At 40.7% G+C, this 11,409-nt stretch overlaps 1 protein-coding gene across 2 annotated transcripts in view; it reads right to left on the bottom strand.

Annotated features, from left to right (window-relative positions):
• Positions 1-2,002: 2,002 nt before the first annotated feature.
• Positions 2,003-11,409, bottom strand: part of URI1 (URI1 prefoldin like chaperone) — a 41,050-nt gene continuing 31,643 nt past the window's right edge. The window contains exons 7-11 of one of the 2 annotated variants that reach the window (XM_041426576.1): positions 8,590-8,770; positions 7,745-8,012; positions 7,026-7,168; positions 5,182-5,440; positions 2,003-2,926 (exon numbers count right to left, since the gene is read on the bottom strand). In XM_041426576.1, coding sequence (XP_041282510.1) covers positions 2,738-2,926; positions 5,182-5,440; positions 7,026-7,168; positions 7,745-8,012; positions 8,590-8,770 — 1,040 coding nt within the window. In that variant the 3' untranslated portion in view covers positions 2,003-2,737. The remainder of the gene's footprint in view (positions 2,927-5,181; positions 5,441-7,025; positions 7,169-7,744; positions 8,013-8,589; positions 8,771-11,409) is intronic. The other variant, XM_041426585.1, reaches the window with a different exon arrangement.

The raw sequence follows: 11,409 nt of genomic DNA, 5'->3' as shown, positions 1-11,409 counted from the left end.
AGCCATCTCTCTTGCTCTAGGCTCTGCAAGTGAGTCTGCTGCTAAAGCCCAAGTGAAGAGAGTGAAGACGAAGGCTCATTCCAGCCTGCGAGCCCTCTGACAATTAAATATACTGCAGAAAGGCACAGACACACTCAGGCTCCCTATTAGGGAAAACACTCATGTGCTTAGTTTTAAGCATGTGGTTAAATCCATTCTTCTTTACAAAATCTCTGAGACATAAGCACATGCCAAAGTGCATTCCTGAGTAAGGATGCTTCCCTGAACTGAGGCCATAATTCATTAAAACCCAAGGTGCATTTATCCTACTTTTTCTCGTGAGCAGAGATGTGAAAAAAGGGGAGGGGAAAAAAAACAAGCAAAGAATTAATTTTGATTTGAAACTGATCTATGGTGACAAAGGGCATTTGGTTTGTTGAAGTAACTGGAAGCGGGAAGTATTTCAGAAGATATCTAAATAAATCTTTTTAAAGGGTTTTTTTTCTCCATCTCTCCCCCTTTCTTTCTTTCTCTCAGTTTTCCTCTAATTACCCATGTCTGGTAGTCTTGGATCTCAACCCCTTGTTATTTAAAATACATATTCATGGAACTATATTTTACAGTTGCACTGTTCTGGTTACAAAATAGCTTCTACTTTTCTAGGACATAATTTCATTTTGTTTAGCCAAGAATTCATTAAAGAAGCTATAAATAACCTCCTTTAAATATTTAGCCGTGAATAGAGGGTGGACTGGCATTGATGGCTTATTTTAGTACTAATGCAATATGCTTAAAAAAAAAAAAAAACCTCTGCATTTGAGCATGAACCAAGTTAATCATTAACACTTTCAACGTGACTCTCGGGCTGTGCTGGGAGCCGCGCTTGCCCCCTCGCAGCCGGCGCGCTGCAGGCGCAGCAGGGCTGCACAACTTTCCCTGCAGCCAAACACAACTTGCTCTGTCCTGAGGGGGAAACGTGGCCCCCAGTTGTGGTGGGCTGCTGCCCTCCTGCTGCCACACTTGGCCGGAGTTTTCTGCCCATGAAACCACTGTGGCTTCCCAAACTCCTAGCAGGGCACAGCAGAGATCCAGAGTGCCTCTGCTTACTTCAGAAGTCGCCTTAGAAAGAGAAGTTCCAGTGCCACAACCTCCCTTTCAGAGAGAGGAGTGCTGAGACAAGAGGGAGCTGGTGATTCTGTTCCAAAGCCACACCATGAGCTCATCTGCTGTGATCTGAGAGCAAAGGATCCGGGTACAAGACGCAGCTATTTTGGGGAAGGTGAGGAAACAGCATTATCTGCTTGCCAAGATTTGGAAAATCAGATGCTGATGGCTCTCAGGCTCCCGGTTTACAAAGTCACCATTCCTCCCTCCCCCAAGTCCTCCTGCCTCACCTTCAAGGCTGTGGCTTGATGGTGTCAGCTGGAGAGCACCATCAGTTTAAGGTACTCCAGCTGCCCGTGCCCTCTGCCATCATTTTCCCTTCTCCTTGCTCAACATACAACCCCTCTAATTGTGCTGATACAGACATGCTGAGAGATTAGGAAACTCACTAGGTTCAAAAACCCACACACTAATGAAAAAAAAAAAATGAAACCAAACCCAGTAGTTTGATTTAAAGCCCATCTCTGTCACCTACTATCACTCAAGGAGTGGCCCCTAACAACAAAAGCTGTGTCAGCAAAGCGAGGGGATGGCCTTAGAAGATTGGAAGGAGCTGCTGGGCAGGGACTCCTGAAACCAGGACTGCTCTCAGTCACGAGAAGGATACACCAAACTGTACCCTCAGTGCTGCAGTGCTGTTGCATTTTGAAATAAAGCTAAAGCATTAAGACATTTTTCCTTAGTGCTGACTCCCTCTGGGCATTCCCAAGACAATTACAATGTTTTCTGAGTATACAAAAGAACTAGGAGATTTTGTAATCAAGAGTCTGAGTTTATGCTTCTCTCCTTAAGAGCATTCAATTTCCATGGACATTCATTAGCAGGAGGTTAAAACACAATGGCAGAAGAGAATGGACTGCTTTTATGTCCATGTGGTAGTAAAAACTTCAAGCTAGAAATGCAAGTTCAAAATAAAAACCTCTCTGTGGAGCTTCCAAATTAGTAGTAAAGCAACAAAAACCACACCAGTTTCACAGCTTTTTTACTGAAAATTTAATTTTACAAAATACCCTTTTCCATCAAAGAAACTTCCCTGCAATGTACATGAACCTGGCATTTTATAGACCTGTACAGTGAGATATCAGAGAGGTTTGAAAGAAGGAAAAAAACTTTTAGCAGACACCTAGTTGCAAAACCTACAGCAATGTGAATACAAGTGTGTCTTAAAATGCTAAAGCAAGTAATGTAATATAATTGGTGAATCTATTTGAAATGTGAAAAGTTTCCTTAAAATGGTCCATATGGTATGTAGAACATCACAGCTGGCACAAAACTGCCTGTATTTAGTTTTAAACACAAAAACAATGTATGTAAGGAACAGTTTTTGAAAAAGAACCCAAGTGCTGCTATCATAAGGCAAACATACACAAAGGTGCTGACAGCACACAGGGAAACCGACAAAATAAGATGAATACTCAAGTGTTCAAACACTGAACTGTTTGTTTTCCTAATGCTGCCAGCAAACGTCGAGGAGATAACGGTGCCAAATTACCACAGGACACCCTGGTAACGGTGGGTGCTACGGAGAAGGCTTTATATCATCTCCAGAGAGGTGAAAGCAGGCAAGAGTGCTCCTGCTTGGGCTCAGCAGCACCTACTGAGTCTGCTGCATCCTGGCAGCTCTGAATTTGGAAATCCTCTTGACAGGTTCTTCAGGGGCGTCGGACAAGAGCTCCTCCGATTTGCGTTCCAGAATGGTCGGCAGCATGGGGTGAGCGAGGACTGGGTGTGCTATTAAGGAGGGAGACAAAGGCTCCTTTTCTATGACAGTTCCAGAAAATGCCTACAACAGAAGAGAATACTCAGAATGAGCTAATAAAATGCAAATGTGAAGCTATGCCCATAAGGTCATTACCCTATATTAGCCTGATTAGAATTGTTATTTCTTCTAATCAAAAGTAAAGAAATATCCTTAAATCAATGATTGTTGCCTGCATAAGTAACCACATTGTAATTAACCTCAAAATATAGCTTGTTCAAGGATGACTGAATGAAAGACAGTATCTTAAAAGTACTACTTAATCTCATTCCTACTGCATAAATGATGTAAAAATTTGCTTCCTCACTGACACACGCTCAAGAAATCAAACAGCTGATGTAATACACGGTTTTATTTTGGATAAGAAATGGAGAGACTTTGCAAAGTTGATGTCAGTATTCCCATCATACGTCATTTTATGACTTAGTATCTTGTAATTGCATCAAGCTGAAGCATTGCATATGAACTGGCAAGCACATATTTTCTTTTCTTCCTACCAAATATGATCAAAAAATGGTGAAAGCCATTTATATTTAAGAGAACAGCAAACTTGCTTCCAACTATTTCTCTCTATAAAAGGCCTAATAAAAACATCTAATGTTTAAAAATTGTAATTTATATGCAGCCAATTATGTGACAATCCTTTTCAACTTAGCAAAGAAATAACCATGATTCCTGGAAACAAGCGGCTCAGAACTACTTTTCATAAACATATTTAAGAACAAATCACTCCACTATGTATTGAAAACAGAGAATTCAGAATGCCCAAGGACAAGGGGAAGCAGTTCACATCCAAGGTCTGATGCTCATGCTGGGCACAAAGGAATGCGCACCAGATTTAGTCACTATGCTTAGTTCTGCTTTTTCATAACTCAGTTACCAAGAAAGACAAAGCAAAACAAACAGGCCATTCTCTTCTTGCAGGACCTGCAAAAAAAGCAGTGGTTTTTTGTTTTCTGCTCCAGTAGCCCAAGTATGCCTAAAGCTGTGCCTGTACAATTCTGTTAATCTAACAAGAAGCTCATTTTCAAAAACAGGTAAGCAAAGCACAAACTAAGTGATGGTGGTAAAATTAGAAATAAAAAAAAAGTTAGTGTGCTGCAAATGGTAATGGAGAAGTAATGGATTTCAAATACCCACAAAAACAACCAAAAGCAAAACAACAGCATTTAGGGAAGCACATCTGACTGGAGTGTTTTGCTTAATCTCCTTCAGTTGCTTAGAAAATACATTACATTGTAGAGAATAATCATGCCAGACTCAGGTAATAGACTGATGGGTAACATCTGAAGTGTACTTAGATGTTTTATAAAAATATAGCAAATATATTCCAGAAAGTATACAACGTGGAGTGCTAACTCCACAGATAAATTTTCCATCATGATTCTTCACATCCTGCCTGGATTCATCTGAAGCTGTTTGCATGAAAAATGGTGATAAACAACAGCTTTTATAAGGAATTCATTTCTTGTCAAAAATAATTTTTGCAAAACTAGTGCTTTCATTGAACTTGTCCATTGCACTGGGAACTACTGAAGACTCAAGTTTTATCTAGTTTGAAAAAATTAGTGTTAAGTTCTTACAAAACAGAAATGAATACGCTGTGCCACGAATCTCTACATTTAATTCTTGTATTCACCCGGTCACTAAGCAACTGTACATCTTCCCTTATGTCATACAGTCTGTTTTTTATGATGAAGCTCTGAACTTTCCAAACACATGTGAACAGATTTGTTTGGGATCACTAAGGCTTAGTCTGGGATAGGATGAGTAGGGGTGAAATGCTTCCTTCCACCAGGCAATTTCTCTGCTATTGGCACATCAAAATAGTAATTCAGCTGGTATCTATGTATTTTAAGCTTGAAAAACTCCTTGGAAATTAGCTAATAGTGCAAGACAGCTAAGAGAATCACCTCTTCCTCTGATCAGTTAGAAAGTACAGATTTCCCTCTTTTTGTCTAAAATCCTGCAGTCTGTCCTGCAGTGAAATGGTCAGGATGACCCAGCACACAGGTTTCAGTAACACCAGTGAGTGACCACTTCGCTGGATGTTTATGGAAGAGCTTCAAGTCTTGGGGAAGCCACGTGAGCAGCTCCTCCCCTCTGCCCCTGGGATGTGTGTGACAGAGGCCTGTCACCTGGTATGGCCTTCTGAAGCAAACCAGGTAGGAGTTAGAAAATTATTTCAAAGAAATAAAACCGATGGTATAGGCAACGAGAGTCATTAGATTTCTCATTTTTATCCCTGCCAACAATCAATAATGAATTAAAAACTGTACCTCAGTTGTCCCTGAAGAGGGAGGAAGCTTTTTCAGTAGCTGCTGCTTCCCCTCCCCCTCCTCTTCCTCGAGGATGCCTTCGCTGTTGTCACTCTGAGTGGCTTCATCACAGCTAATACTCCTCTGAACTCCTCGTCTGTCATCAAACTCAGCAGCACTGTTCTCACTGGTATCGCTACAAACACTGTTCTCTCTGCTCCGAGACTTCAGAATTGATTTACGAGGGACATATTCTCCATTCACAACATCAACAAAGACTCTATAAAGGAAAATGTTAGCTTTAATAAACCATTTCAGGATCAGATGACAAATTTACAGTGATCTTGCTTTGTCTTTTGTACAAATTAATTATGATGTGCTTTCCCAACTTTTTCGCTGCAGAATGACAATACTGTACCTACAGAGGCACTTTATTTACCAATGTACAAGAATCAATTCTACACATTGAATGTTGTTATGCCCTTTATTCAAGCATTAAGTTGGTACTTGTTTTCAGCAGAAAATGCATAGCTCTTTGAAAAATGTTAGAAGCGAGAAAGGTATGAGTTAGAAAAAGTTAGAAAAACTAAATGATGACCAGGGTTGTTTCTATAAAGAGAATCAGATCACAATCCGGGAATGTTTTCTAGAGTTAAGTCCTTGTCAAATGTAGAATACAAAACAAATACTTGAAACATTCATTGCACATGGAAAAGATGGAGCTTTTCCCTGACAAGTGTCATAATCTGCTTTCAATTAGAAACAAAATTTTAAAAATCAGCTTGTAAGATCAGATCAACAGGAAGACACTTTTCAAGTATTAACAGACTGTGAACTGACAAAGATGGCTCTTGTGCTCCTTCTCCATGACTTGAGAAAGTCAAGGGTGGGTGGAGGAGGATGAGAAGACAATGCCAATTTTATCAAACTCATAAAGGGGGAGCCCAATGACTGGATGAGTTTTAAGGGTGTTACTTGTTTCTAACAGCTTTATTCATCAGGCACTTATGGAAATGCATCTCTATAAAAGATGGAGTTTGCAGAGCTCAGGGGGAGGAGCACAAAAGAATCTTTTGCTCATCTTCAGCCCCTGCAGCTGCAATTACAGGATGTGGTTTCACTTTTAACACTTTGTAACATGTTTAACGTATTTAGGTACCCAAAGACACAGACATACAGTGGAATTTTCACAACCACTTAATCAACCAATCCAATAGGTGTCTGTGTTTATCCTTACAAGCCTAAATACTTGTTTTAACTATCCTGTCACCTCAGTGTTTTGTACAACCCTCTAAGCCCAGCACTGTTTTTCAAGCTCTCTGTGTGTGGGTGTCCTACAGGTGAGCAATACCTTTTATGGAGAATACAGAAAGTGACAGACTGAGGCCAAGAAGAGGGAATGCAAAAGAAAACTATGCAAGCAAAGAGCTGAGTATGTTTTGAAGAGAGAGAGTCCAGCAAATCAATAACCAGGAAAGCAGGAGTATTACAAGTGGTAGATTTGGTCACTTCTGTTTGAAAACAAACACAGAAAAAAATGGCAGGGAATTAACCAGAACACATAACATAACTGCTGCACTCCTGAGGATGATACGTACTGGACAAATTTACCTCCATTTCAGAAGCTCTGGAAATGCAGGTAAATGAAGAATTTCTATTTGGAAAAGGAAGTGTTAAGCTCAGAAATATTTTGTGGATACGAAAGCACAGCAACCGTGCAGAAGGCACAAACTTTCATTTTTAAGTAGTAAATTTAGTTCCAGCTGTTTCTTTCAGGAAACTGTAGGTAGGGTTTCACACTCTAGGTGGACAAAAATGAAAGGAGAAGGTCCGCTCAGGGGAAAGCTGCACCATAAATTACCCACCGGTAAATGTCTGCTGGGGTTTTGATGTTGGGCAGCTCTGGAGCTGCATGGCCATTGCCACTGCTGTTCCTCCTTTTACGCTTGGCCTCTTCTTTCTTTTCACTGAATTTCAAAGTAGTATTTTTTCCTGTGTTTATTCTTACCTGAAAATTGAACACAAATGATGGTCTAGACCATAAAATCAACAATCACCAGGCTGCAGATCAAGTGATCCTGACATTCTCTTACCCAAGCAGTTGGGGACTAGGAAGCATAGGTAAGTTAAACAAATGTATGAATGGTAACATTCACAGTGTGCACTGTTTATTCTCTACCACTTGCACTAGGCTGGGGCATTTCTTTGCCCTCATGTGCAGATATTTTGCATATAAAATATGACAGTCTACTTATTCAAGTTCTGCTCAACAGCTGAGCTGTTCAAAGGTCAGTTTCAAGGCAAGTAAGAAGTCATTTAAAAAACTCCTAGAGAGGATACTGCCTTTTACAACAGCCAGAAGCCAGAATAGCAAGGTAGATGTCTGAAGATAATTTTTTTAATACTGAATTTAGGACAACAGGATCTAAACAGTGGGGTTTCAATCATTTGAAAAAAAAACCCAATGTCACCTCCAGCTAGTATTCTACTACATTTACAGATCCAAAGTTTTCAGGTTTACATATGGCATATATATTTTATGTAATATCTTGAGCAAAAGATAAAAATTAAATAAAGTACAAACCCTTTTAGGTTCCACAGTGTGAGAGAAAAAAATAGTTGGAACAGAGTTATCTCCAACATCTCTGTCATCTTCATCATCACTGTGATAATAAGTCGAGCCATTAATGTGGCTCACAAACAAGTCTGAATTTCCAAATTCTTTATGGAAGTTGCCCTGAGTAATACAGTCCTCTGCCCTACACGTCCCATTCACATCTGTGTCCTTATCCTCCTTCTCATCTTCAGAAGAGGTTGCATCTTCTCCATTTGTCGCAACTGCATCAGGCATCCTAAGGAATGAAAAATACCTATGTGAACAGAGGCACATCGTGCTCTTGAGAGACACAAACATACAAAATAATGAACTTGCCTGCATGTAACTTTCTTTACCCAGGTGCTGTATTTTTAGACTGACAGTGCAACTTCTTTGTGTCCTATAACAATAACTGTGTCCTTCCCATACCAACTGCAAATACCAGAACTGTGACATCACGGCTAACAACCCATGTATTGCTTGCAGATCAGAACACATCTAGGGACGTCACAGAGCATTAAATGTGTAACCCCCACATGGAAAACTATGGATTTTCATAGCTTGTGGGAAATTAATTTCACTTCCCCCTCTTCATCTTAAAGAAAAAAAACAGAAGGCTGGACTGCTGTGGTTGCAGAGGCAGATTTTAGGAGCTCTGGCATTGCAGTGTGTGCTTTGTTCATGTCCCACCCTCCTTCCACCTATGATAATTTTATTTCCATCTGTTTGGTCAGCTACTTGCCCTGCTGGTGTGACCTTCTGTGTACCAGCAGCCCCACACTCACAGCTCTCACAGGAACTCCAGTCCTGCCTGTGCCACAGCAGCACTGTACCTGTCAAGTTCACCAAGGATCTCTTCTTGTCTCTCGAGCTCTTCTAAGCGGGCCCACAGTTCCTCCTCTGACTGAAAACGACCCATTGGTTTTGTATCATTTCCATTTGCTGGAAAATCTACCTCAAAAACATTTGATACTTTTGGCTTTGAATGAGGTTTGTGAGCAGTTCGGTATTTTCCTGTGTAATAAAAGTAAGATGCAATTACTAAGGTGACTGACTGAAAAATCCTACAAAAATATCCAACAAAAAACATTTGAGGGGCAGGAAAAAACCCACAAAGGACCTAAGTAAGGAATATGGACAGAACATTTTCCATTTCAAACTATTGTTTAACTGTTTAAGTGAAACTGTCAATGAACCAGAGCACTAGCACAGGGTAATAGTCTCCGGATGTTACAGAAATACCGAGGCAAAGCAGAGATGTTTATTTACAAAGCAGGAGACACTGATCCTGTGACAGTTTTATTACAGTGTGGGGTTTTTTACCTCTTGTGCCAAACAGTAGATTTTAATTTGATCTGATAGATATCAACATGTGAATGTGGCATTTGCTCACTGTCCCATTAACAGCAGGTTTTATTAACTGGGAAAATAAACCTGGTTTGTGTATTAGCTCATTTTTAATAGTCACACTTAAAGAACAAAGTCTTTTTTTTAAATTTACAATGAAGACCATTAAAAATTACCTCCAGAGTTACCTGGAAAATCTGATCAAAATCCAGTCATTATCAATCACTTATTTAGTGAAAAAGACCCACTCTGAAAATCATACAAAAACCCGCCTTTTAGAAATAATAAATATAAACCCCCTTTAAAGCCACAGAGGTGACCTGAGATACACACTTGTGAGCAAATGGTAGTGAATGACAAGTTCTTGCTGGCATTTAAAAGCCTTGCTCCCCGGTAAAACAGTGCATCCACTGAGGATGGGGAATACCTTTTCCTGTTTAAGTGCTGTCTGGCACATAGGGAACAAATCCTAATGCTGCAGCCCTGTCTGGGTGAAGGACAGGCCTGTGTGTTTAACCCCTTTTCCCTGAGACCAGCACTCCCAGGGCCACTGCCTGCTCCTGAGAGCTCCCAGGCAGGCTCCCAAGGGAAGCTCCCTGCCCTCTGCCCATCACCACCCACGCTGCTCCTGCACCTCTTCCCAGGAATGAGGACCCATCCCCTTCCACCACTGCCACAAATGCAGTGGGACTCCCACGGCTCTGTGGGTCTTCATGAAGCTGCTTTGTGACTCCAATCAACAGCAGCACAATGTCTTCGTTACTCAGCATCCTTTGTGTTTTAAAATCTCTATTAACCAACTGTGCAGCCATTTTTTAAAAAAATTTAAGAACTCATAGCTTAAAGATATCCTTATTCAAATACGTCAGCTTATACTTTAATCCTGAGTTAAATACAAATTCAACAGCAACATTAAAAAGCAAACAGGTGACTGCAAGTAATGCTGGAATGTGTGTCCCCTACTCTTCCATGGGATAGCACTTTTCATCATCTCGTTAAGAAAAGGCTGAAATGTGTTTTAGTGAGATTTGAATATAAATTGAGGTAAGCCAAGCAATCAGAGTAACTTGTGAAGATTTCATTTGCTATAATTACAAAATTAATAAATAAAATTGGAAGGATTAGTTAACAATCTATTTCAATTTGATTGTCAATTTGTGCTCTCCCAGTTTCTGTTACCCTTCAGTATTAACCACTGACTTGACTACCAAGGTAAGCCCGTGGCTTCCTGAACACCAGCAAATGCTTCAACATGCCAGTGATTCTCCCTCCTAATTCAAAACAGCTTCTGTCAGCTAGGAAACCAGGTCAGATCAAAAAGACAACAGAGAGATAACCACCTTCTGCTCCAACATCCACTGTGCTCACTCACTGTTACCTCAAAGCACCACCATTACCTTCATACAAGAACAAAAAAAAGTGAAGTAGTAAAATCCAGAAAATGGAGAGGTAGTAAGAAACTAAGGAGATGCTCAGGATACTCTGCCTTCCTCTGAGATACAAACAAAACCAGTTCCTGGCCTGCCTCAACCACTAAGTTGGTCTCTTAGCTACTTCTCCCTCAGTCACAGTACAGATTGGTGCTGAGAGAAAACACTGATAATTTCCACTTAACAGATTTTCAGCAAAAGTTTAAGAGGGTGTCAGAGGACAACAGTGGCAAAGGAAGTTTATGATACAAAACAAGCTGCACAAATGCTGACCTGGCATGCACAGCATGGTGCTGCACTAACACTGTTATTGTGGGATGCATTTCCTAGAATGTTACTCCTCCTATTTTGCAATGACATGTACCCATACTAGAGACACCCCCTTAATCAGCTACTTTCAGACTGTAAAATTACTTGTGCCTCCAGCTTTGCCTGAGTCCTACTGGGCACTACTTCAGACAGCACAGAAATTATCCAATTAATTCCTTAGCACAACTACCTTTGCTTCCCAGTGTCCTCTCCAGCCATCTCTGGGAAGCATTTCTGCAGACCAGGAGCTGCACACCAGGACTGCTGCTGTGTTTGTTCCCTGCCAGTCATGGAACACCCCAGGATGAGATGTTCTTGCTGTCCCTTGATGTCTCATCCCTGTCCATGCTTCATCCCCACCCTGCTGACACTGATCACAGGCCTTCCCCCTTAACAGGCACAATCTGAGTTTCTCTAGTTTCATTCTGTTGTAAAACTCACACTTTAATGCAAAAAAAAAAAAAAAAGCCTTCTCCAGCCCTCTCTCCTGGAGCCAGCTTAATTTATTTTCTGCCTCTCTTCTTCCAGAAAACTTCAAACTCCCAGTGTAGACTCTTCAGAGGAAAA

This window comes from Onychostruthus taczanowskii, unplaced genomic scaffold (assembly GCF_017590055.1).
Source record: "Onychostruthus taczanowskii isolate IOZ18803 unplaced genomic scaffold, ASM1759005v1 scaffold113, whole genome shotgun sequence".
In the NCBI taxonomy this organism is placed as follows: domain Eukaryota; kingdom Metazoa; phylum Chordata; class Aves; order Passeriformes; family Passeridae; genus Onychostruthus; species Onychostruthus taczanowskii.
The sequence above is the reverse complement of the archived record's forward strand: the minus strand, read 5'-3'. Positions and strand labels throughout refer to the sequence as shown.